Source organism: Xylocopa sonorina, chromosome 17, assembly GCF_050948175.1.
Source record: "Xylocopa sonorina isolate GNS202 chromosome 17, iyXylSono1_principal, whole genome shotgun sequence".
In the NCBI taxonomy this organism is placed as follows: domain Eukaryota; kingdom Metazoa; phylum Arthropoda; class Insecta; order Hymenoptera; family Apidae; genus Xylocopa; species Xylocopa sonorina.
In genome coordinates this window covers 1,536,394-1,563,992 of record NC_135209.1, presented here as the reverse complement: position 1 = coordinate 1,563,992, position 27,599 = coordinate 1,536,394, and the positions used below count along the sequence as shown (strand labels likewise).

At 43.8% G+C, this 27,599-nt stretch overlaps 1 protein-coding gene and 1 long non-coding RNA gene across 14 annotated transcripts; one reads left to right on the top strand and one right to left on the bottom strand.

Annotated features, from left to right (window-relative positions):
• Positions 1–52: 52 nt before the first annotated feature.
• On the top strand, positions 53–23,924 carry Glut1 (Glucose transporter 1). Of its 13 annotated transcripts, none has more exons than XM_076907683.1 (14): positions 53–252; positions 1,893–2,649; positions 7,778–7,970; positions 8,303–8,413; positions 8,847–8,942; positions 9,760–9,920; positions 10,143–10,502; positions 10,623–10,854; positions 11,031–11,243; positions 13,794–14,018; positions 15,529–15,668; positions 17,412–17,441; positions 21,191–21,288; positions 23,784–23,924. In XM_076907683.1, exons 2-14 carry the CDS (start codon positions 1,901–1,903, stop codon positions 23,885–23,887), a joined length of 2,712 nt encoding a protein of 903 aa, XP_076763798.1. In that variant the 5' UTR covers positions 53–252; positions 1,893–1,900; the 3' UTR covers positions 23,888–23,924. The 13 variants fall into 13 exon arrangements, with proteins under 13 accessions (XP_076763798.1, XP_076763797.1, XP_076763804.1 ...); XM_076907682.1 differs by having other exon boundaries at positions 17,409–17,441; XM_076907689.1 differs by lacking the exon at positions 23,784–23,924 and adding an exon at positions 21,721–21,870 and having other exon boundaries at positions 17,409–17,441.
• On the bottom strand, positions 21,028–25,726 carry LOC143431147 (uncharacterized). The gene is made up of 3 exons (XR_013102687.1): positions 25,646–25,726; positions 21,232–21,355; positions 21,028–21,106 (listed from the first exon to the last, which is right to left on the bottom strand). It is a non-coding gene; the product is annotated as an uncharacterized LOC143431147 (long non-coding RNA).
• Positions 25,727–27,599: the final 1,873 nt, after the last annotated feature.

Here is a 27,599-nt window from a genome sequence, read left to right as displayed (position 1 = left end):
TCTCTCGGTGGAAATCCCGACGACTCCTTCGTTTACGTCCGTCGTTCTTCGCGTTTCGCATTCCCCCCCGCTGTGTGTCCTCTGGTCCCACGGTCGAGGCGTTAGTCGACCTAGCTAGAGGGAAAACACGGCGTCCGTCGAATCGCTGGAGCCACGAGTGGCGAGTGGTCTCGCGACTCGATATCGGGACACGAGATACGTCGTGGCGTGATAGTATCATCGTCGAGCACGATGGCTTGCGAATTCTTTAAGGTGAGTCGAGAAATTGTCGCACAGATTAGAAGAGCGAGAGAGAGAGAGAGAGAGAGAGAGAGAGAGAGAGAGAGAGGGTGAGAGAGAGAGAGATAAATGAAAGAGAAAAGAGATACACATCACTGTTTACTTATTACTCGTGCACGTTACGCGCTTGCTAATTTACTCGTAGCAACATTTAACAGCTAGTTAATTGTCTCGCAATTATCGGGTATAAACGCCTCCACGATCTTCCCGAGATTACACGAGATTACGGCGTTAATTGATCGGGGAACGAGAGGTGGTTCAATCATTTCGTAATAGTTACGCGGAAGGATATTGCGTCTACCGATTTACCAGTTACGTGCAATTTTTTTCACCATTTTTTTTTTCTCCACCTATGGGATGCGTCGAGGAGCAACGTACGGTTCCATCTTAACTTCTTCTTTTTATGGACGACGATTCAGCTAAAACGATCCACGATGAAACGATTGAGAATCGTCATCATCGCGAATCGTCCCCCGCGACGTGCACGATCATAATGGTACACGGATTCATTAATTTATGCGCGGACCGTCGTCGAGCCGCGACGGATAACCGGTCGATTGCGTTGTTGCGCGACGCGGATCGCGTAGGATTCGTTTGCCCACGTCGTGGGATATTAATAACAGTCGTTAGCGTGGTACTTTAATTGTCGCCGGGAGACGAGCCGATGCAGGGGTTAACCGGGTGCTTAATTACTGCAGCACGGTCTTGCGGTATAACCGGCTCGTCGTTTCCAATTTCGCGTACGTCGACCGGAATGGAAATTCATAAGCAGCGGGATCGATCGTTCGCGGGTTAACGGAGAACGAGATCGCGAAAGTAGCGAGATAGCTGTCGCGTTTTCTCCTGTTTACCAATTTCCCAGCCGCTGTCAGACGAGGAGGAGAAGTAGCCACGGCTGGCAACCTCGCGTGAATTAATCAGGCACGCTTTCCCGGTTCTGTCACGCTTCCAGCGAATTGACGCAGATATCGTTTCGATTCACTCGCAACGATCGTGGATTGGAACCGCACGCGAAGCTAGGTCGTACGCGTTACACGTTGGCCGCCGTTCGCTTCGTTTCTTTTCCTGCCTCGTTGCGTAACTTAAAAACTCGAATCCGCTTGACGCGCGGCTGAACGGCACGGCGCTATACTACTCGCGCGCACCTCTGCACGACGCGGCGTGGCCGTCGTCGCAGCGCGAGACGTAGAGAAATAGTACGAAGGAAAGTCTGCGTTCACGATTTAAAACGCACGTGGCATGTAACGATGGTAATGCGATCGCAAAGGTATTCGTTTCGAGAATGAAGGAAGTAACGATAACGTTAAAAGAAGGGAGAGCGAAATGATAACGCTAAACGCACCGCTGCATACTCTTAGCCGCAGCTTTGCGTGAATCGATATAGAGCGCATCGGCGAACGCACGCAAATAGAACACACACGAACGACCACCAACGAACAATGGAACACAGAAAAAAGGGAAACTTATCGCTCGTTGCTCTTAATAGTACACCTCGGATACGGCATCGAAGGGCGGTCGATTAGCCAGCACAGCCCCGCAAGACGTTTGAACGGAGGACGATGATCTCGATGTTGTATAAATTCTTCTCTCTGTGTCTGTGTCCCGGCGTGTAGCTCAAACGATGGCCGATTCACGCGGCTTCAAGCCAATAAACCAGTTGTGGCAGAGCGCGGCAGTGTCGACGGACCCGGACTCGGAGTGCCTCTACGAAGAGATCTCGGGACTCTCGGGGTCCCAGGATACGGAGCCAGGACCGGCTGGTGCCGCTGTCGGCGAGGAGGAGGAGGAGGAAGAGGAGGAGGACGAGGAAGAGGAAGAGGAGGAAGAAGAAGAGGAGGAGAGGGGGGAAAGAGGAAGGCTCGATTTCGGTGCCCAGGTCGGCGGTAGCAGCTGGTGGAGGCAGGGTAAACTCGGCGAGAAACAGGCCAGCAGCATCGCAAGCGGCGCCGGTCCACGGAAAACTGCTAAAGGTGTCGGGACTAGCGCGAGATCGCGCGGCAGATTGGCCGATCGGCCATCGAGCGGGCGTCAGGACATCATCAGGGTGGAGGAGGAGCAGTATGCCTCACGCAGAAGTTACGTGGAGCCCGGTACAGGCGCCGTACTGCCGCCTCCTGCTGCCGGCCTCAAGCTGACCAGGGGGCGTGCAACCAGCACCGTCGCCCGCTACTTGCACTCGGCCTCGACCAACACCGGTCACTACCACCATCATCACCACAGGCTGCACGGCCAGTATCCACCGGGGAGCGCCGTCAGGCCGATCGGCAGGCACCACCAGCATCATCACCCAAGCCGCGGCTCGTTCAGTAATGAGACGCAGGAAGAGGTACAGGAGGACGATGAAGCCACTCTACGGGAGTTGCTTGTAAGGTACGTTTACCACGGCGTGCCCACGATTTACGATACATACTACCTTCTTTTGTGATACTACTACTACTACTGTTACTACTACTACTACTACTACTACTACAACTACTACTACTACTACTACTATTACTACTACTACTACTACTACTGTTAACGTTTCTTTCTTTTTCTTTTTTTTTCTCTCTCGTCTGGTTTTTTTTTCACTCTCGGTTCTTTTCGACCGCGGAGAACACCTCCGCGCGGCTTTGTTAAACTATGATAAACGGTTTCGCACCTGTGTCGGTGTTTGTCGGTACGAGAGCGTCGCGGTCAGAGTTCGCGGTCTTGGAGCGACACTGATATTGCTACCACGGGAAGAGAGTTTTTTTTTCTTTTTTTTTCATGCTCGAAGGTGATGAGAGACACAAATAATTTTGTCGGGGTTGTTGTCGTACGTGGGCGTCGCCACCGACGTCTCAGAGAATTATCTGGATTGTTTGGATGTACCCCATATCGATTCGTTTTTATTTCTATATATATGTATATATTTTTTTTTATTGTTTCTCTTTTTTTAATTATTAACTCGGTCGCGTATGAAACGCGGAGGGCTTTTTGTTTCCCGTTTCTAAAAATTGAAGGAAGAAATTCGTTCGTTGGAGCTTGATAACGTCAGAATCGATCGCGCGCTTTTAATCTTGGCGAACGCTGCGGGCGACGAATGTCTCGGGCCATTTTAATGTCTGATTTCATAGTTTAGCGCTTTTCTCTTCGTAGGACACCCTGCATTGTTACTCCGTAGTGATCTCTCTAGGCTCCTCCGTATAGAACTACTACTTGTTTCTTCTCTAATTAAACCGTAGATCAATAACTGTTAGCGACCCCGAACGTTTAAGTCGTTCGAATCGTAGCTGATCGAGCTCTCAGACGTCTGAAATGTAACCCACCCCCTCCGCGCTTGGCAAGCTCCTCTTTGTTTCGAACGAGAGTCCGTCGAACGTAACGTTAGCTTAGCGCCACGGCAGTTTTCAGTAGAACAACGTATATAAGCTCTTAAAGACTTGCATACCAATTACGAGCACACTTCTCGCTCTCTATTATTCGCCCTCGAGTACCCGAATCGATACCACTTGCTTATCGATCATAAACTCTCCCCGGTAGACACGAATTTACTATCCAACGAACCTTTCTCCATGAACGTTGCTCTTTTCAACGCTATTCTCTGAACGCATCCAGGTAATTCCCGGCCTAAGTGGCGGTGCCTCGTTTCGCCCGGCTTCACGATCGAACGTAACGACGAACGTGGCTAAGAAACGGCATAGGGGAAAAGGCGGGACAGAAGTAAAGAAGCGTAAACCAAAAGGAAAGGGACAAACGTTTCCCCCCGCTTATCATTTAACATAGACTCTTTGTGTATCAGAGAATGCGACGCGAGGCTTTGTGCCGTGCCATTTATCATTTATACATAAGTCACACTCGCTCTAGTACCTATTCTTGTACATACTACACACCCTTGTGTCACGAAACAGCGATATATCGAGACACGCCGCGGCGATGCGTCGTAACACGGTTCTTCTTACGCGGGACTCTTTGTTTTCTTACTACTTCTTCTTCTGTTCTCTCTTTTTTTTTTTTCATTCTGTCTTCTTTCATTTTTTTTTTTTTTTTTTTTTTTTTTTACTTTTTTCTCTTCTCTCTTCTTTCTTTTGGCTGCGGCGCTCGCAGGCTTACCACTGATTGCTCATACTCCCATTCGATGTCATGTGTCACTATTTTCTCGAAAAGAAGCCAGGTACACAAATAAGTGAGCAAACGGGAGGGGAAACGATAACGAGGAGAATATCGAGACGGGACAAAGGGGAAGGAACGCGCGTTACAATGCGACACGCGGGTGTTTCGCGGCCGATCATTGTCCGACCGCGTCCTCGCGTCAAGCCGCCTGTAAATGGGGTTGCCAACGGCCGAACGAGCCGAACTCGCGGGTTCATTAGCGACGCGTCGAAGGAGAAACAGCTCGAGAACGTACGTACGATCCGTCGTGCACGATCGTCGCGCGTTTTTTTACCGTCTGGCGTACAAAAGCGAAAGAGAGAGAGAGAGAGAAAGGAGAGAGTGAGAAGGGGAGGGGGGACGAACGGGAGATAGGATCATTCCCTTGCGCATCGTTCCAATCGATACACACTCGCATATCGTTCACACTCGATGTGGCTCCACGTTTTGTGACTTATTTGTGTGCTTGCCTCCTGTTATTTATCACTGTCATGAGATCATGCTAATTTTTGTCAATTATTTTTGCCGACCGATCGTCTCGCATAAAAGTGATGGGCCCAATTCAAATTGCAAGCTCGCTTGTGGACGCGGGCGACTAGGCAGGGGTGAGTAAGCTGGCGGCGCGTCGCATGGCGATGCGCGAGATAAAAAAAAACAAAAAAAAAAAAAAAGAAAACACAAAAATAGAAGGAAAAAATTAAGTAAATAAATAGAATTGAAAAGTAAACGAGAAAGACAGAAAAAAAAAATGAATACGTTTTCACACGTGACGCACCCGTCCTTTAGAAGAATCGGACGTCACGTGGATTTCTAATTCGAGCGAATCTACCATTGTATGACATGATTTTGACTGAACCACGACTGTGTTTCCAAACTAGGTAAAGTTTTACAGAGTGAGTGAGATAAGAGGCAGGGGCGGGCGTCGTCGGCCTTTAAACCCCCCGCCACACGTTACCCCTCCACCTTTGGTTGTGGACCCACTTGACAACAAGCTGTGCAATCGTTCAGAGTCAATTGATTGGATTTGGTGGATAATCCAACGTACGTACATATGTCGTGAACAAAGCAAAGAACAAATAGATCTGTGAGAATAAGACGAAATACTGAATCAAGAGGAGTGAGTGGGGAGGCATAGAGGCTACTGTAGTTTCGGAACACAGCCATGGTCTCCCTACCTCCCAGGTACATGGCAACATCATCACTGCTCTTTCTTTCTCTATCTTTCTCTGTCTGTCTACTTTCAATTATCCAATTACCAGTCCCCCCCCCCTCTCTCTCTCTCTCTTTCTCTTAAACCCTTATTTCTCCGTCATTACCCTTCACTCCACATTCCTCCACACTCCTATACTTCTCTCACCCCTTTTCTTTTCGATTCTCACTCTCTTCTCTATTCTATCAGCCCATGATCATACCTCCCCCTCTCTCTTTATCTCTCTTTTCCAACTCTCTATCTACGGCTCATGTGTTCATTCATTTCTCACTGTTCACCCCGTCACTCGACGTGCCTTGCGTAAATTATCTCTGTTCTTTCACTCTGTCACCCCCTCCTCCACACACACACGCACACGTTCTCTCTACTGTCTCTGTTCTGTTTTCTACTTTGATTTCGCCCGCCACAACCCCTGGTCCCCCAACCTCCGATTCTGAAACGAAACCACCTTCCCGCTTGGCTGTGCACATCGATCGATAAGTTTGCCAAATCTCCTTCAAATCGAGAGACTTCCGATCGTTCATCGCGATATATCCACACGCGCGTGCACGCGCGTGTGGATGTACGCCCCGTTTTATTCATGCCTACATGCGAATCGTGCGAATCGATAAACGCGCCGATCAAGATCATTCCGCATCCTCTTTCGTTTTTGTCCACATTCGCGCACATTTTACCCCACGTCGCGTACACGGAGAACGCGCGGTTCCACTGCGAGAAAACGGGGAGAAAACGGTCGCGATCACCGGGCAAACGAAGAGAGAAGAAAACCAATCGATCGTATCGACGAGTCACCGGATAGATTCACACCTTTTCGAACGAGAACCGTTTTTAGTGTAGCTGCCATTTCTCACCTTCACAAACTTCCGTCTAATGTGCACAGCTCTGACGAACTTATGTATAATGTGTATATATATTTCTCCAAATATATATATATCTCACCGTAGTATTTCTCACCCTGACACTCACTCACACACAGTTTAGACGTGCTTTTAGTGGCGTTTGTACGTTGTGCTATTTTTCAATTTAATATACTTCTATATTATTCGTGTATGCGTGCAGATAGACTATGGACACGTGGACGAGGTCCGATCGAGAAGCTTGGAAGCGTCGTTCGTAAGTTACTAGCGAAACGATACACGAGTCTGAGATTCTGCGAGGCGCAACGTTACTCTTGTTTAGAAGAGTCGATCAAGTTTCAGTTTGCCAGCTTTGTTAATCACCGAGTTATCATCCATCTGCGAAAGCTTGTGTTCGTAGCATTGTTTCGAGTTTTATGCAATTGTAGAACATTTTGCGATTGAAATATTCGTAAAAAATTCATTTCATCCCGTTCGTACGTTCATCCTTCACGTCTGTGCCAACTTTCAGCGATATTGGTCACGTACCTCGCATTCCACAGTCGGTTGAGTAACTTGCAATCTTTATCCACATTTCTCTCCGAGCGACTACTTTGTCTTCAATCAAAGAAGAAGAATTCGAACGCTGCGGAAGAACGTGCGTTCCAGAAATGTCTTCAAGAGTAAATAGGATGTCGATGCATTCTCTTTTTGCCTCTCGCATCTTCACGCACCGTACCTTCGCAATACAAAAAAAAGAACGATTCTGTTTGTTGAGAAATAACGCTTCGCCCCATCGTTGAAAAGAATCTCAGATTCGCGCGTCGTTTCTGCTGTCCTTCACGAACGATGCTCAGAAGACACTCTGATCGTAGCTCGCGTGTCTGTATATCTCCGTTTACACGCGTACGTTTCCTTAGCTGCCGAGCTACCGCTGGCTCGCTGAGATTCAAAGCACGAGAGAAGAGTATACGCGGTATGTCACACGATACACCCATCAAGCAGCATGTTCCCATCGCGATTAGAATCACATTGTGTGTCACGTTGCGCATACCTCGGGATCGAACGCAAACGGGGAAACTAGAGAAGGGAAAAAAGAATAGTAAGAGCAATAAGAAGCGAAGAGGGGCGAACAGAGCAACCCCCTGGGCGCAGCAACTAAGCGGACGCTATTGAAGGCTCGGCAGTTCTCGCGCGGTGGTAGTTGGGACTTCCGTTTAGGGGAACCGGGCATAGTTAGCCTTGATCGTGTCTAGTGTGTCAATGTGCTCGACAATGTCGATTCGTAACCACGGGCGAGCCAGCGTGATTCACGTGAGGCGTATGTGTGTGTGGCCAGTCTGCAGAAACAGGTCAGCGTTATGAGTATGAGCTTGACTGCCAAGCTGGACGAGCTGCAGCGGGGTGACCGCCAGCTGGAGACCACCGTCGCCCTCTGCGAGATCCGCACCCAGCTGCAGGAGCTCACCAAGAGCGTAGAGTCTTGCCAGAGCGAGGTCAGCGAGGTCAAACGGGACATGGTCGCGATCAAGGTACTGTCTGCCTTAAAAAAAAAGAAAAAAAAACTATCGAGTATCGCTTCCATGCTCCGATATTGCTATTCGACTCGTGCATCCCCTTAACTCTGCTCGACTACGGCTTTACTAACGTGCTCGCGCGGAGAGAGCGAAGCGAGAGAAAAAAAGAAGTAATTGTCGTTGAAAAAAAGCGGATACGAAAAAAAAAAGAATAAACGATTCCTCTTCGTCGCGATAACGCTTCTCGCGAAAGACGCGCTCCTCCGTTTGATCGTGAGCCGTTCTTATCGTATCCGAGACGCTGGCGATACCCCCTCTAAATTGTTGTTTGTCGATGTGTTGCGCAGCACGAACTAGATACAGTGCAGCAGGTGAAAGAAGAGATCGAGGAGTTACGAGAATACGTGGAGCGACTGGAAGAACATTCTCATCGTCGGAAACTTAGACTTTTGGAGCAGGTGACGCTTCGAATGATTCTAATCTCTTTTCTTTTCGCCGCGGCTGGTTTTCATTCATTTCGCGCGGAGACCTTGTCGCTTTTCACGGCTGTTCGTTCGTGTCATCATCGACCATCGTCGTCTGTTTGATTTTCTCGTTACGCGTTTCCTTGTATCCGTTCATTGTAGCCTATGATTTTATACAACGTAACGGATCGATGAATGATTTTTTTTAAATAAACCATTGCGACATTATCGGTGTACTTTTATTTCTCACCTGTCATCGCGAGTTTTTTTTTTTTATCTTACTTACTTACCCGTTGTGTGTTGTTTTGATTTTTTATTTTCAGTTGAACGCGGGTCCATCGATTATTATTATTATTTGACGCAGAGCTTACTGTTTTTTTGTTAATGTCTTTAGGGTGAATGTAACGTGTCGGTTAAATGGTTTCAGGGGCTAACACTATTCCTGTCGTATGCGATACTGGCAGCAGTTTTAGGGATGCTGCAGTTTGGATACAACACTGGAGTCATCAACGCGCCGGAAGTGGTAGGTTCGACTCATAATTAACATGTTCCGTGTTGTATTCGTTCCACGTTCAACTCTCCGTTCATGCCATTTAAGATTGTTATTATAAAACGGAGAATGCAAGCTAGTTCTTGAAAAATGTAATTTATTGCTTCGTTGCATTGTGCGTTTCAAAGTCTACGCTCTTTTCTGAATAATTGTAGTCTTTATACTGTTATAAGAATTGTAAAGTATGCACCTCGTGCTGAACTTTCATTGCAAAACGAAGAATGCAAGCAAATTTTTCAAAAATAAAACATTGCTTTGTTGCATTATTTGTCTTAAATTCTGCGCTCTCTTCTTGGTAATTATGGTTTTTATGTTATTATAAAAATTGTAAAGTATGCGCCAGAAGTAGAACCACTTATGGGGCATATGCAGCCTTCTCTAAACTTTCCATTCGCATAATTTGAAATTATTATTGTAAAACGGAGAATACAAGCTAATTCTTCAAACATAAAATTTATCGCTTCCTTGGTTTATGCGTCATAAACTCTGCATCCTTTTCTTGAAAATTATGATCCTTACACTATTGTAAAAATTCTGAAGTACGCATCAAGAGAAGAATTATTTAATTGCAAAGCGAGGTTTTGGTTTCTTTAGTTTTAGTTGCGTTATTTTCAATAACTTTGGAAAGCAATAACTTAAACCTTCGTTACTTTCGAGTTGAACGAAAAAGCTTGATCGATTCTTAATGAAGGCGTGAACGGAAGTCGTCGAAAAATCGGCACCAACACGGACCACATTTTACCATCGAACGACGCATCAACGATCGAGTAAACCGTTTCGTCTGTTTCAGAATATCGAAAATTTTATGAAGGACGTGTACAAGGACAGATACGGGGAGGACATCTCGGACGATTCCGTGAAGAAACTGTATTCAGTCGCCGTAAGCATATTTGCGATCGGTGGTATGCTAGGTGGTTTTAGCGGCGGGACAATTGCCAACAGATTTGGCAGGTTTGTACGACACCGACAGTATCGCTCTATCTGTTCACGTGTGAATTCGCTAGGGCTTCCTACGCGGCTGAACGACACGCTCGTATCGTTTATTAAAAAAAAAAAGAGAAAAACGAAAAAAAAATGCCCGCATCGTGCGTGAACCAGGTAACCAGGTAACCAGCAACGATCGATTGTAACCGTTTACCATCTTTTCTGTTCTATTCCCGTTCTCACTCACAGAAAGGGGGGCTTACTGCTGAACAACGTGCTGGGCATCGTGGGGGCGTGCCTGATGGGTTGCACTAAGATTGCTCACTCGTACGAGATGTTGTTCTTCGGACGGTTCATCATCGGTGTTAATTGCGGGTTGAACACCTCGCTGGTTCCCATGTACATATCGGAGATAGCGCCACTGAACCTGAGAGGCGGCCTAGGCACGGTGAACCAGCTCGCTGTTACGGTGGGCCTCCTGGTCTCCCAGGTGCTGGGCATCGAGCAAATCCTTGGGACGAACGAGGGTTGGCCAGTGCTCTTGGGGCTAGCTATCTGCCCTGCCATTCTACAGTTATTGCTGCTTCCAGTTTGCCCCGAATCACCAAGGTAGAGACACCAAACGCGGTCGACATTTTAATGCCCAGATCGCTAACCGGCTTCCATCGCGGCTCTTGTTCTCGCTACCTCGCACGACTACACTTTCCACCGTTCGATCCTCTGCTCCAGATATTTGCTCATTACCAAACAGTGGGAGGAGGAGGCGCGTAAAGCGTTGAGGAGGTTGAGAGCCAGTAACCAAGTGGAGGAGGACATCGAGGAGATGAGGGCCGAGGAACGAGCTCAACAAGCCGAGTCCACGATATCGATGACAGAGCTCATATGTAGCCCGACTCTGAGAGCGCCTCTCGTTATCGGTGTGGTTATGCAACTTTCCCAACAGCTTTCAGGCATTAACGCTGTAAGTAGCCGCGGCTCGTCAATTATCCGCGACCACGTTATCGCCTCCTCCTGCGCGTCAGGATGGTTTTCTTTACCCCCTCTTTCGTCTGGTAACTTTCGCGCCGTTTAACTTCAACGGCCACACCATCGAATGGGTTTCATCTATGTAGAATTTTAAAATAACGTGTGTTTCAGGTGTTTTACTATTCGACAAATTTGTTCACTAGTTCTGGTTTGACACTGGAGAGTGCCAAGTTTGCAACCATTGGCATAGGTGCCATTATGGTTTGTATGACGTTAGTATCCATCCCGCTAATGGATAGAACAGGAAGACGTACACTGCACTTATACGGTCTTGGTGGCATGTTTATCTTTTCAATATTCATCACAATTTCTTTTCTCATAAAGGTGAGTCGAGATGTCGGACCGTTTCTTTAAATCCGACTGCGTCGCGTATAACGTATCGCCTCTCGTGTGTAACGTTAACGTTCGCTAAACTAGTACTAACTGTGATTAACGAAAATAAGCATCCCTTAGTCGGAGTATCCGAGCAATAATCGCCGAGTAGTAATTAACGATCAGCTTTCGCTAGAGGCTAAAGAATAACTCGCGGGATGATTCGATTGGTTCGTTTGAACGGGGGAAAAAAATTGAAATTAGTCTCTTAGAACACGAATCGCGCCACAGAGGACGTGGATTTGTATATAGCTGTCTCTTTGTGCTTTCTGTCACTTTATGCACCTTGGCGAAAGGTGTATTTAACACTTTGTTCACAGCTGGAGTGCGGCACTGCACCGACAGTGAGAATTATCACCACCTTACGTATATAAATATGCATCCAATAACTCATTTTAATTTCTCCCAAACCATTCATGTAACTTGTAAGGTCTGTCCCAACTCCCGCATGCTGTTTTTCATTTGCGTCTTAGAAATCGGTTACATCCGGTATATTGACACATGGCGAGCGATACTTCGATTGGAATAGGACTGTTTTAAGTACTGGAGAGCCAACTTTAGATTATTCTTAGAATTTTTTTTTGAGTTGTAGTTGAGCTATTTTATGAGATTTTTTGTCTTCTTTTAGTTGTATTATTTTAAGCAATTTTTAAGATATTTTAAAGTTGCTTTAATTGGGCTATTTTAAATGATTTTTCCAATATTTTTCTTAGCTGTATTTGAGCTATTTTATGAGATATTTGAAATTGATGTTTTTTAAACTTTAGTTGCATTATTTTAAGTGATTTTTGAGGTATTTTAAAGTTGCTTTAATAGTAGAATCTGTATTGAAAAACCAGATCTAAATCTTCATTACTTTTGAGTTGAACAGTGCTTGCATTCTCTTTATAAAAGGTTCAAAGTTTTCCTTTTTATCATTAGTAAAGACTTAAAAAAAAGAAGAGTAGACTTGGTTTAACAACCCTTTGCACTTTGAATTATTTTTCAATTTCCTTTCCAACAACTCTCTGCCATTTAAACTGCCTCATTCGAAATTAACTTCAAAGGACAGCTCCCCAACTACTACTTGCAAACAATTCTGTTTACTAATTATATTAAATATAGCTCTGAAAGTTCGTTGCAATTTATATTCACAGAGCACAAATTTGTTTTTCTTTTTCATTTACCGACGTCGAGTCGCAAAGGAATGCAAAGGGTTGATTTAGCTAGTAAATACACAAGTTGGTTACCAAGGATCGACTCCACGTACAATTTAATATCAGAAAAGCTCGAATTATTAACGAACATTTACGAGGAAGGTAAATGTGTCAAGTACTTGGAAAGCATGCAGATTTATTTTTCGAAACATCGAACCCCCTCTCATCGTCCCCGTCCCGTCCCCTCCTCTGATCATGAATGTCCTCTTTCGTGACTGCTTGGAGGAGACATTTACTCCCTTTATTATTAATCAACATTCCGGCTCAAACCTGTCACCTTCTTGCGCATAGATATCGAACCGAACGGGACACGTTAACAACCTTCCGATCGTGCCTTTGTATCTGCTTACGGCGATAACGTTAAACTCATCCGTCTACGTTGAACGTGTAGCACCGTCGCTTCTATCGCAACACTGTTTCGATGTACATTACGATAATACGAAGTAGAGCGTATAGAGCAGCGATGGCGAACCTTTCTCAGAAGTGGGTCAAATTTCGTTCATTACTTTTTTTCAATACCAGCACGTGGCTCGCTGAGCCAGTGCCGAAACTTGGAAAGCGGGGAGGGTGTGGTAAAAAGAGTATCAATAATTTGGAAACGCTGAAAGTGCGTTTACAGAAAAACCTGGCGGTTGACCCTTTTCTTTATTTTTCACTTTTAAAGTTCTTTAAAAAGATTTTCACTACCTTTTCGTTTTACAACTTTAACTTGTACAAGGTGAAAGAGCAAGAAATAAAGGTAGATGTGAGAAAAAATTGATATCAACGGATTGTCGCTCAGTGATGACTCTGCATCGAGTATTTGAGTTGAACAAGGAGTAAAGAAAAGCATAGGAAATTAGTGAGCCAACTTGTCCACTTGGAAATATTTTTCTTTGTAAACTCAACGTTAAGTATTTATACTTGTGACATAAAAATGAACGAAAATAAAAATAGCTCATTTAAAAAGCCTTTGTGGGTCAGTGTCCGGGTCATAGGTTCGCCACCACTGGTACAGAGATCACTGAAAAGACTCGCAGGAGTTACGTTCACGTATCTCGAGGTTCGCCAGCGTCCAGTTCTTCCGGTTCGCTTGTTACGTGAAGGAAAAATAAGGGAACAAAGGAGGGTCGCTTGAACGCTTGACGAAAGGTGTTAACTGTAAATATTGTAATGAGAATACAGCACGTAACGCATTGTCGCAATCGCATAACCGCCCACAGGATTGAGCTGCACACTGCATGCCCTTTATTATTTTGTTTTACTCCTGAGAGAGAGACTCCTCCAGCTGCTCAGGAAAGACGAACACGATTCCACTGCCTGATAGGAGTTTTTCGGTTATGTGCAGGAGATGATCGACTGGATGTCGTATCTGTCGGTCGTGTCGACCCTCAGTTTCGTCGTATTCTTTGCTGTCGGGCCCGGCTCCATACCGTGGATGATCACGGCCGAACTGTTCTCGCAGGGCCCAAGGCCTGCGGCCATGTCTATCGCGGTCCTCGTCAATTGGATGGCTAATTTTTTGGTTGGCATCGGTTTTCCAAGTATGAAGGTAAGCCATAATTCAAAAAAGTTGAGATTTTGCCAACTAGTCTTGCTGTCTTTACATTTAAATGATCCAGTGTCGAGAAATCCTGGAGTCGAACATGATTCTGATGGTTCTTGCGGTATTCCTCGTCACTGTGGTTAGTTTTAAAAATCTGCGGTCTAACTTGGATAAGTTACTATGTGATACGAGCCTCGATTTCGTTCGACGATGTACGTTTATCGCCTTTGTACTTGGGTGTCTCCTCTGAGAAGACATCAGCATTGAATGACAGCAATTGCTCTGAAGTTTTCTATTGAAATGGAAGTTTTCTATTGCTGAGAGACGTTGGAAATAGAAACTATTGCTGAAATATTGCTATTTTATTGCTAACGTCTTCCAGCTGGGATTTCTATTGCTGGGAAATGGGAAAAATAGCAATATTTTAATTGTAGTTTCTATTGCTAACGTTTTCCAACAATAGTAAATTTCCATTTCAATAGAAAACTTCAGAGAAACATAAAATATTGCTATTTTAGCAATATTTCCTACTGCTAACGCCCAAGAGGGATCCCAGTGCAAAAGGTTAAGATCAAACTATAACATATGAAATGTTCAGTTTTATGATTAACTTTAAATGACTACAACTTCTTTAATGATCCATACTTTTAATTGAAACAATAACCAGTGAATTCACTGGTACACAGATATATACTTGCTCCAACTGGTTTCTACTTTTTAGTTCCAGTTTTATAAAAATCCAACGTTGTAGAGTCAATACATTCTTCAACAGTGTTTTCAACGTTTACTTGGTTCCTGAAGACTCTTTCCTCGAGGAAGTGACTTGAATGTTTAACCCAGAAAGCTTCTACTGCTCGTTAGTAATGATCAGTCTTCCACGAGACTCGTTTCTAAGGCTTTCATCTCTTTTTTCGAATTTTATATACTCGTTAACTCCATCATTGCTAAATGCATCTCAAATCTATAAAATTAGAGCAAACAAAAGAAGGTCTGCCCTTACAGTTACGTATGAAATAAGTCCAAAAATTGCAATATTTTTCGTTAACACAGATCTTAAAGTATCAATGAAATAAAATCGAACATTTCATATGTTACATAAAAATTCTTCACGATTCCACTGTTCTCGAAGCTTTGGAAAATGTAATGTCACGGTTGGGGTCACTGAAAGATGCTGCATTGGCTGCGAATACAAGCCATAGGTGCGAGTATCTTTTATCTAGGCCCACAAACGATTCTCCTTATCAGTCTCAACGTCAGAATTATCGACTGTACGCTTACATGTATAGACATTGTCGTTTGTATCGACAACGAGGCCGCGAAAAGATCGGTAGACCCAATAAGAGGGACGCGATGGGAGATTGCGCCTATAGAAAGGGTGAATCCATGCTCCACCTTTTACTGGTCCAAGAATACGCTGTTAAATATATCTAGAAAGGAAAGAGTTCGCTTTTCAATTTGTTACTTTTTCCTTGCCTTTCTTCGTTCACGACTGACCCGTCGTTTTCATCTGTTCCAGACTTGCTTTGACAACTACACGTTCCTACCATTCAGTGCATTCCTAGCCATCTTCTGGATCTTCACGTACAAGAAGGTTCCTGAGACCAAGAATAAAACGTTCGAAGAGATTCTAGCTTTATTCAGGCATGGTAACGACAGGTATGCAATAAACAAGCCACTTAATACAATCCCTAACACGTATAGCAAGTCATTAGATAGATAATGTTCAGTTCTGAAGCCCTCTTCCTCTCGCTGATTTTTATCGTTTTCTCTTACGATACTCTGTGCGCGTGTAAACAGAAGCAAGCTTCCTCGTTTTTTCTTTCGTCCGAGCACTTTATTTTCCGTTTTGCCCACGAGGGCGACTCGACTGTCGTTTCCTCCTCGTGGAACGATCGCGTCGCGTCGCGTCGCGTCCGTTCGACGCGTGAAACACGCGACCTGATCGCTCGAATGTCGCTCGAATCGACGTAAGACTCGACGAAGGGGAAAAGAAACGCAACGAGGATGGTGACTCGAGTTTGTTCCAGCGAACGAGGTCGGAAAGCCCCCAGGTGGCGAGCGCGTTTAGCTAACGATCCGGCTGTTGATACGATATTTTTATGTATAGGAACGTGTACGTTCTGCGAAAAGTAGCTGATTAAACTGCGTACTGTTAACGAAGTAGATAGCGTCGAAAAAAGAGAAAGAGGAGTGAAATTACGAGCGCAGCAATTATCTCGAAACGAGTCGAATTCACACGTATGGCATCGCACAGTAATTATGCTACAACACTTGAAGATCCGTATCCGTTTTTTCTCCAGTAACAACATTGCGAGCTTCATTATTTTCGTTATTATTATTACTGTTATCGTTACCAATATCATTATCGTTATTACTCTTACGTTCGCCATTATTATCATTGTTATCGTTGCTATCGTTGAAGTGCATCGCAGCACAGTTTCTCTACGACGCGTTGCAATTGTGTTACACGCCGAGAGAAACGGGGCGCATCGATAAACATCGTGCCACGCGTTTCCTGTGCGTATCGAGATTCAAGACACGAGTTCAGCTGCGACAAAAGGTCTCTCGTCCGAGTTCTCGAGGAAAGATACGTACGCGCGATCGATTTACGCGTCCTCTGGTGCCATCGATCGCGAGCAGCGTCACAGTTCGATGGACACACGAGATCGAGCACAGGTCGAATGCTCTTTTTAGGAACGGGCGGTGCGGACGTTCAGAGATTCGGTCTCTCGATTACGTGTACCGTGGTACTTGGAGAGGTGTCAATAATTGAGATTATGTGTGCGATATACCAGACGAAAACGTGGCGATTGCCGCATGGTTGTTATAGTTTACTGTTCACATCGTGGTAGCATTCGTCGATAGAACTTTTTCCCTCGGTACTTTACGTTACATCGAACGAAGCCTCTCTTGTAACATACGGAAGGTACAACATCGTTCTCGTAGATTCGCGAACCCCCTCTCGTTATTAACAGATGTCACTACCCCGCGATCGAATTAGCGGCGAACCGTAGAACGTTCGCTGGATCGCGATACTCGACATCGCTGAAGCTACGATCGTTTGTTTTACCTTCGCGCCTTTGCGATTTATTTAAATATTCCAATTTTGTTATTAACATTCGTTTGTAAAGAAACCTGCCGAGCTTGAACTCCTCTAGTTTTATCGCTACGTATCCGCACACCCCTACCCTACCCCCCTCTCCCGCCCCCTAACCTACCCAAGGCCAAATGGATATTATATTTATTTGTTTAGCGTATTGTACATGTATTATTTGAATAAATCGTTACTCAATGGTTCTGGTAAAAGATTCTTTAAGCTCTCGCGAGGAGATACTCGCGTCTCACTGTTGATCATGCTCTACAATATCGTAATTGTGCTTTCTATGTTATCCGGAGCAGGAGCAGCTTGCGGGACAGCAGACTTTATGGGTGAGTCAGAAAAACTGAAACCTCCTTGTTACTGTGGTGGCTTTGTTACGATTATTACCCGTTACAATTTCGAACGATTATTTGACTGCATGACCGATCGATTACCAAAGACACCACTAGTCGTCTTTAAAATGAAAGGGATTATTTTCCGTCCGATACGTTCGCGATCAGTTCTACCGAGCAAGCTCGCGTTCCCGCCGTTCTTGTCGCCGTGCAAGATCCTGGTGCCAGCGTCAAGCTCGCGTTCCACGTCGTTGCCTCCAGCAAGCGAAAAATAATCCTGCCCACCCCTATGCCTATTTAAGTTAACCATCCGTTGGACTTTGGCCTTAACGGCCTGGCATGTTGAATACGTCTTTACTTAATTATCGGCTCGCGCGAGTCCTCCATCTCGCGCGCCTACCAGCCGGGCTAACTTGATCGTAACGGACGAACGAGCATAGATTGCATGAGACACTCGTTTCTACGGCGAGTTGCGATTTTTCGTTTTTCTTCTTTTTTGCGAGGATACATTTCACAGTTTCTAATAGTTCTTCAGGGCTATTATGTGATCGAGCGTGAGATGTGTTAGCGAAACGGCGCGTTCGCCGCGTTGAACGGTCTCGTGAGAATGAAACGAAAAGAAAAGAAAAAAAAAAAAAGTAAAGATGAATAGAGGCAAGAAAAATGATAAGGCGGAAAACGAGAGAAAGAAAAAGAAACGAAGCCCAATTGCGACACCTAACGAGCTGTCGGTGAGATTCTCTCTCCGCGCATACATAACAGCCCCGACTACTTGATTCCCTCCTGGAGCCTTGTATTTTACAGCATGCTCCTTTATTATTTTCTTTCGATCGTTATCCGATAAATGTTCGACCACGGATACATATATAACAGTCTTGGAATAATTTTCATGTCGATAGTTGGCACGAGTTTATGGCGCTGTACTGTGCGATTGCATGTTAGTGCTTACATTACTGTTTGGCGTACAAATCATTTCTGAGTTCTCTACAAAGTGATATAGATACGTATATATATATATATATACTTTTACTTGGATAGAGCAAACGCAGCAAGAGCCGCTTTGCATAACCGTTTGACGTCGTTCGCGCGACGCAGACGAGGACTAGCCGATAGATTAAACGGAAAAAGAAGGAAAGAAAGAAAGAAAAGGGAAACGTTGAAACGTGAAACGATCTACCCCGCCCCCCGTTCACGTTCCCTTCTCTGATCAGTGCAGCTCTTGAAACTCGCAAGCTACGCAAATTTCTTCCCTCCTTTCTTTTTTCTTTTCAACCGTTCTTTTCCTTTCTTTCGTTCACCTTTTGTTTCGCCCACCCTGTGTTTCTTTCTTTATCGATTCAGCTGGGACAAGGTTTTGCCGAAACATTCGCAACGCGAGTCGTTTTACGATAGCTTTTACATACACGAATGAATCCCGGTCGATAGTCGATCTGTTCGTTGCTTATGATTTAGCGAAGTTTTTATTCAATTTGTTCGTTTCGTATAACAGCCGTACACGTTAGTTGATAAACGACAATTAGAACTAGTCTAAGAAGCCATTTCTCTCCTTGTCTTTTATGATCGAATGAGTGCTACTTAAACTTGGATTTTATGATTGTGTATGTTTGAATTTTTACTGTGCCAGTAAACGCATCTATGTGAACATTAATATTACCTATGCATACGTACGCATATACACGTTATATGTACGTATGTATACATCTATCCGTACTAACAAATCGCTCAGGTAAATTATGGTGAAGGGGCAGTATAATTTCCAGTGCGATTGCAACGGTGACGAGTATACAGCTTGCTCCGTGTCGCGAAACCTCGAACAAGCTGTATACAACGAGATCACGGTTCCTGATCGGAGAAAACCAGTCTCCCACGATCGCTGGAACGAGGCTGGTTTTTTCAACGACACTAGGAATCACTTGCTCTCGAAGCGTGTCCTTCGACGCAGCGCAGACTCTCCCCCTTTTTTTTTTCTCACTTCGCTCCTTTGAGGCATCTCCGCCGGAAAATTCGATCGGATAATTCGCGCGACGGAAATAGTCGACTTGTTTACTCGTATCGAGCCTCGACTTCAATCGCTGGACAACAGTCGATCGGATCGCCCGTCTTTCCATCGACTCTGCGCGATCCGGTGTGCGTGTACACGGTCTTAGAGTAAAGAAAAAAAAAGTAAATAAATAAAGGCTAGGATTTCTCTGCTATGAAAAATCGACCACGAAAACGATTCAAGGCTCGATGGCCATGTAACATTGTTGTATTGCAGGGAAGAGGAGCTCGCCACTAACTCTAGCAAGGAGACCGTCCTATCTGACGCCACCACTGCCAACCATACCCACGCTACTGACAAACCATAAAAAAAAAAAGAAAGAAAATAATACTAATAATAATGAAACCGATTACTCAGAACGATTTCAATCGTGTAAAGAAGGCCATTCACTGCAAAACAAAAGATAAAAAAAAAAAGAAGTATTATACCTACTATAGATTCTCGTATCCAGTCAATCTAACGGAGTAATTGTTATCAGCAACGACTTAGTATACTCGTAGCACACGAACTCCTATAAGGTGTCATTGTATCACTCTGACTACACACATAAACTCACACACACACACACACACACGTTTAAAGACTAAAACGAAGAGAAGGGAGAAAAAAGAATTTCTTTCCGGGACACTCGTTACCGATATATTATATTAACGAACGAATATTTCGGCATCACCGACAAGATCGTATATATATACACACATATATATACACATATATTCTATGTTGTAAAATAAATCTGTTTGTTTATTTAATTACCGGTTTCAGTTCTCTTCCACTCGTACATGCGACCTCGACGTGGAGAATTTTTCTATCGTTGGTCAAGCTTTTCGACCTGATTTCCGTTCACCTCGCCAGGGAAGAGTCAATTAAAGAGAGATCGAAACGTCTCGCACGGCGTGCTTCTCTTTCGTTAATCCTCTCTCTCTCTCTCTCTCTCTCTGTCTCTCTCTCTCTCTCTTTCTCACTCTCTCTCATTTTTTTTCTTATTTTTTTTTCTTATTTTTCTTTTACGATTAACAACGAGCCCCGCGGACTCCCGCTCGACACGAGATTCGAGAGTGAAACAGTTAACGTTGAAGTTCGATAATTGTACAAGCTATAGCTACATGTACGAAGTCTACTACACAGGCCAGTGAACCACTGTAATCCTACAAGGCTAGAAACTGTGAAATGAATATTAATCATTCCTTGCGGCGGGAAATGGAAATACTTTTGCATACCTCCGGGGACAGTTGTTTTTATCCGATGAAACTGACGAACGAGAAACAGGCGTGATTAAAGTTCGACTAATGGTAGCTTTGCGATGATGATTGTCGTTGTTACGTGCCACAGAACACGAGAAGGGAATAATAATAATAATAATAATAATAATAATAATAATAATAATAATAATAATAATAAACTATCGTAACAGTAAATCGTTAACACGCGGTGCATTAAAAGATGTTGAACTTTTCGAATTCGAATCCAGGTCAATTAGGATAAAATAACGAGAGAGAATAAAAAAGAGAAAAAAAAAAATAATTGAGAAAATGTAACTTACGTTGAGTATGCCGCGGTACCGTTTCACTCATGGTCCTGCGACGTCGGTGCATGTTGAATCGGTGCCCTCGACGAAGATCTGGAATGTAATAAAGAGAAGGAGAGATTCACTAGACATGTATGAAGAAGCGGAAACTTGGACAAGTCGCGTGATGTTTTGCAGGAGCATGCTAAACTGTGTGAATGCATTAGAGGGACACATACCGCCGGCAGAGAGTGCAGCCCTGATGGTGGCCGAGGAGAAGCCACATCCTGATTCATGTAAGGCTTAAAAACCTGACCAAGATCGCCCGCAATCATCTATCACCTATCATATAGCCATTTCCGTCTGTAAACGACAAACAATTCTTTTCTTTTTTCCTTCGGTAAAAAGCAAAAAAAAGAAAACAAACACCCTTTGGACATATCTTATTCATTTTAATTTCTAAAATCATATTATGTACATAGAAAATTACACGCGGTACGTTTATTAATTTTCAAAGAATTGTTTGTTATCTGTCGCTTAATCTCTCTCTCTCCCTCTCTCTCTTTCTCTCTCTCTCTCTATCTCTCTCTCTATCTCTATCTCTCTCTACCTGTCATTATGCATGTCACAATGTCATCAATGTATGTTCGTGGTTTTTATTTATTTGTAGCCTCATTGTGGTACATACGTTTTCAATTTATTTGCGACCATTATTTTTCTGCTTTCAGTATGATTCGAAAGCGCAGAGGAATCAAAGTGCTGATTATAATGAAATCAAAATTACATTGCTGCTTGGCTACTACAAGACATATAGACAAGCGGTCCTCGGCAGAGGACGGTATCACACTACCGATATATTCGTGTTGACAATAGCTAATTAGCGGAAGGGATAAAAAGTATTCTATCGGTAAATTACAAGAGGCGGGTCCACTGATTATATATATATAAGACGTTAGAAGTCTCGGATTGAATCGCTTTTGTAAAATATGAACGGATCGTTTCGCATCTAATATTCGTCTCTCATAGTAAATCTTCCATTCGTACATGGTAAGGAACTCGATTAGAAATTTACAAGTCTCGAAGCACTGTATCTCGTAAATTACATTCGAATTTGCGGTCTGTCATTATTACAGCGACCTGCCATTCTTCTATTTCCGCAGGAGACAAAGAGTCCGGGACATTCGATATTATTATTGTCGTAGCGATTCTCACGGTTTCACATTCACTTCGCGCAAACCGTTCTGCGTCTCATCGGTCATTGTTCTATTTTGGCTTCTCATGATTCACACCGCTTCAGCCAGACACACCACACCATTACACTCGATTCGAAGTTGGATACATAGTTGAAGTACCTTCGTTTGCACATGGAGCTTATATTTCTGAGATCGTACCGCCAAATCTGGATACGAATAGCAGACGTTGTAAATATTAAGTATCACCGTGACTGGAAATACCGATTTCACTGTTTCGTCGTGACTGCAGGATACACAATCAGCATTATAAGCTCTATGACTCCTGTAATATACATATATGTCTCTCTTCTGTCATCTGTGTGCAGTACGATAATCTGTTGCCCTGTTATATATGATTCTGATCAATTTTAAGTACTCTTCCACACACAAACCGGTAGATCTATTGGCTTCATTCCCGTTCTAAGAGTTCTATTATACTATGCGCTATTAACACTGGCCTTTGTAGTAGTTTAATTGGAGGTAGGCCATCAAGGATCGCGCCATTGACACGTACGGTCCCCACAGATCGATTTGTAAATGTAAAGGCATAAAAGAACGAGGGGGTCACATGTTAATCTTGCAGAGATTTCAAGAACAAATTGATACCGCATTACCATTATTTTTTTATACGACCGACTATAGTAAACCGACTTCAAATACTACCGCAGTTGGAGCATGAATGGTGTAATGGGCATGCCCGCATGTGCGTGAATGTAATTTCACTTTACTTAGATTTGAAACGAACGAAAAAATAAGACAGAAAAAAAAGGAACGTTCTGAATATCAATCCTGCGCGTTTTTATTTGGAAATTTTCTTATTCCTCGAGCTTCTTGTTTGTGTAACCAAACGCTAGAAGGTGGAACCATCGTAGACGCTGCTGTTCTCCTGTTGACCATACGGACGATAATTTATTTAAGTCATCGAGTAATGTACGTTACCAGTTCTTTCAAACGTGATCAATTTGCTGAATGTAATTAAAATTCGATACGGACATTTTATGGGTGGATACTTATTACACACAAATTGTATATAATTGTGCCGTTCAACAGCTTTTCTTCCTTCTGTTCTCCAGGCACTTTCTTAATACACGTCGAGATTTTTAACTGCGAGAGAACGTTTGGTCGTTACAAGTGAAATTCGTTTTTAATAATTTTTCATCATTCTTCTCTCGTCGCGTTTCCAGATTACGCGAACAACAGAAACCAACCACGTTTCTTATATTTTATCGTTCCAATTGGAAAACGTCTACACAAATTTCTCAAAATGTACTCCACGTACTAGTACGAGAAACTAGTACACCACGATGCGGGATGAATAAAATATCCTACTCACAGTGACGAGAAACGAATCTCGCTGGAGACCCAAACAACGAGACGACTTTACCAAAATGTCTTTCCTTTCTTCCGACAAGGACCGTAGAAAGCTTGCTATTTGTCGTCTGTCTAAATTGAGAAACGTTCCGGTAGATGAATGCCAAGTGTAGTGTGTACATAAGAAAAGTATCGCGGAACGCGCGAGAAAACTATAGAGGGTGCATTCGATTAATGTGGGCGAACAGTTGTGTTTGCAGCTGCATCAGAACGATCTTCAGGCGCACCCGCTCAACCGGAGAGACCACCGCCCCCGCTTCCCCCGCCACGCTTTCCGAACAGCGGTGTCTGACAATGGGAAACAGCTCCTCTTAATATTGGTAATCTAGTGATCATGAACGCGTCAATCCCACTGCCGCTACTGCTCACCACCAACAGCCTCACGTTGGAGAATCAACTGTACGAGATCATCACGGAGAGGAGCAAGGCCTGCGCGGTTTTCTTGCGGAATAATTTACGCCGGGCAGTGAACGCGACCACCATCGGCTGGAGCGTCACGGATAACTTCGATAGTAACGTAACGTGCAATCAGGCCTGACTCGAGCGAGCTAAGACAGCCGGGAACGAGGACCACCTGTTGATCCGTGGCTGCCTCTGAGGCTAAGATCGTCTTTGCCACGACCGCCGGTTTTAACTGCTAGCGTGGTTTTACGGTCGTGGTTCACGTAACGCGAGACGGTACAAGGCATTCGCAATCGAAACGATTGTTTAGGGTTCGCGGATAATCGGATGTCACGGTTCCCCCCTCGAACGGACGGACAGTAGCCGCGGTTCAAGTGCGGAAACGGGTTCGCCCGCGAAGAGACTCGTTGGTGGCTTGGAAATTTATCAGTACCGCTCTACGTTGATTCACGGTAGGCGAATCAATGGATATATCACCGTTCGATACGACCAGCGGGGACATTTTTTTTCCACGTGAAACGAAGGAAAACACGTAGATAGGGGACGAGGTATCGGAGAGCCTCGAAAAAAAATCTAACGAAATGTTGCGAAAGTGATTGTGCCTAGATATACGTTGGAAATGGGAGAGGGAAACGTAGAACGAGATACGCGTTAGATGTTTGGACCGTGGTCGTTGAAATGCGCTCGAGCCTCGAGCGACATCGAAGAGCATAGAACGTATAATTACTAGATGCGACGAATCGTTTAACGAAACCCCACAAGAGAAAAGAACAAAAAAAATATATACATATATATATATATAACACACGGTGTATATCTATATACTTCACTTTTATATCGTTAATTTCATAGGATTTATTGGGATTATATGTCATTTTGTATCACTGTCGTCTTTATACGTCGTTGCACTGTACTATGATTACGCGTTATGTGTTTTCACCGAGAAATCCGATTCGACGAGCCGCAGACGGCTCAAGTCCGGAGCAAGTCTCGGTTACTGCTGTCGACCAAATTGTTCGATCAACGTTAACACCGCGGAGCCCGGTTCTGTCTCTTTATCAGTCGCAGTGTTAAAGATGTTTAAACTACAATAACGTCATTCTTACACGGTGCCTCGCTCGGAAGCAACATTTACAAATCGATCGATCATTTTATCTTCGAAACTGTACGAGGGCGATCGTACAAACGAACGGGTGTCGGGTTAAGCACGATTAAGGGTGCTTCGAGCACGCGCCGGTTTATTTCGACAGCCAGAGGTTTGCTTTCTGAGTTCGAACACGTCCCCAAGTTTTCCAACTTTGTACCACGCCCCTCGCGAAGCTACGGTTAATCATTGAACGGGAACCGGCGTCGCGAGCGAAGCTTCCGGTCGATCAATTCTTAACGGTAGCCACTCGACCACCTCCGTCAAGGTGTACACAATAGAGATTTCGCAAACGCGAAACGTTAACACCCTTTCGTCTGGACCATGAGATTCTCTAGCACCTCGTACGTTCAGAGGCATGCCTTTTCTTATTACCTTTCTTTACGTCGTTCGTGTTTTCCCACCAAAAGTGCACGTCAGTCGATGTTACGCAAACTCTTCGAGAAGAACTACTTCCCTTGTATGTATATACATGTATATACTGTATACTTCTATCGTACTTACCACGTTGTTGCATAAGAAGATGTATGATAATCCTATACTATTCGATATAGTACGTTCCGACTCCCTGTTCAGAGTAGCGTTCTACACGGGAAAATTGATCGTGTATGTACTTACTTCGGCGGTGACACAGAGAAAACGTTTCAACCAACGATCGCTTTACTCGAATTCGAGGCGGACGTTAACCGGGGAAGCACCAGTACACAATTCTCGAGCGCCCTTTCTTTCGTTTCAACGAAACAGGAACACCTTTCGCGTTTTTCTCTTCATTTTTTTTTTTTTTTCTCAGCCGTTAGACCGTCCTCGCTGCGAAACAGATCTCACACTATGGGTAGAAACGGCACGATTCCAAGTTGGAGTGAAATTAGAAAGCCGCTCGAACAATCTCACCTTTCTATTGTCTTTTCTTTTCCACGCTTACGCGTGACCGTCGGTTAGAAGACAGGGGAGAGGTTGAAGCTTATTTATTTCGTTCTCACGGAGTATGCACCGAAGAATACACTGAAACACCGTGTCGATGAATCCCCCTTGCCCTGCCCCTCGCGTCAGCTTGTACTAAATGAATTTAAACAATCTCGAATCGGTTCGCTGTTTAAACGTTGCGGTATAATCGCGGATACGATATGTAGAATAGGACGAGAAGGATTAATAAATAACATCGTGCGCAGTGAATCGCGTGTTATAATTTAATGAAAAAAAAAAGGATGAAAAAGAAAAAATCAAAAAAAAAAACCAAAAAAAGTAAAAAACCGATAAGAAAACATGATAAAGGAGAAGTTTTAATTATAAGCTGTCCAAATCATACAGAATCAGTGAGAAAGGCAATAAAGCTATTGAACTGAAGATATGCTAAAGTAGATTTCCTTGCATTAGAGAGTATTATCAGAATTCCAACTATCGATTATGGATACTTAGGCTAGGGTTATACCTACGTACGTAGCTACTAGTTCATAGTAGCACGATGTAACAGGCTAATGATAACGATCGAAAACTTCGTTAATTATCGTACACACGTATGTTAAACGGAAGTGAACTGTACGTTCTCCCCCACTCGTATTACGGCTGTACAATAATCGCGAGCCGCGTGCTGGGTAGCATATCCATTTTTTAAAATCATTACAAGCTTAAAGAACACGATAATTATACGTAAACGTAGTTGCAATTACTCCGACTCGAACTAATTACGCGTCCGATCGGCGAGGTCAACGAGTCGAACCGTGTTAGGGGAGGATATTTTAAGATATACGAACGATTTGTACTGTTTCATCTTCGATTTCATTTCAAGGCTACACGTCCGATCGTGAACGGCCAGCGATCGATCGCGGGTAGACGTGGACTTTCCGTTTTTCAGTCTCTACGTTCGCGGAACTCTTTTAGCACTGTGACTTTTGTTGTCCTATCGAGAAAAGGCATGCTGTGATAATATACGTTCATTGAACATCTCGACGAAACCACGAAAATTATCTACATCTAAACCGAGGACGAAAAATGAAAAGAGAGAAAAAAAAAAAAAAGATAATCTATAAACGATTTTTCTACTTTCGCCACGATTAAAATTATAATTAGTGTCGTTAGATAATTGTAACGATGGGATGCAGTTAATGCCACGTATACATATGAATTCTGCAAGGAAAAAAAGAAAAAAAAAACGAAAAACAAACACAAGACATTCCTCTTGTTTTCGAAGGTCTAAAGTAACGTGTAGGTGTTTTTAAAGTGCTTTCAAATGAAAAGAACAAAAAAAAAACAACACTTCCTCGTACCAGAGAGTTAATTTCACTATACTCATTCACACGTAACGATATAATAAGCAACTCGTTTCTAAAAACTGTAATATTACGCATATATATAAATACATGTATATGTATGTGTATATATATAATATAACGATATATTATATATACTATTATATTTATATATATATACATGTATACATAAACGGCAACATTTACGCGAG

Coding starts and splice junctions, on each gene's coding strand:
- Glut1 (XM_076907682.1), top strand. CDS start 1,901: ATGGCCGATTCACGCGGCTTCAAGCCAATAAACCAGTTGTGGCAGAGC. Junction 8,414..8,846: donor AACTTAGACTTTTGGAGCAG/GTGACGCTTCGA, acceptor AAATGGTTTCAG/GGGCTAACACTATTCCTGTC. Junction 11,244..13,793: donor CAATTTCTTTTCTCATAAAG/GTGAGTCGAGAT, acceptor ACTGCCTGATAG/GAGTTTTTCGGTTATGTGCA.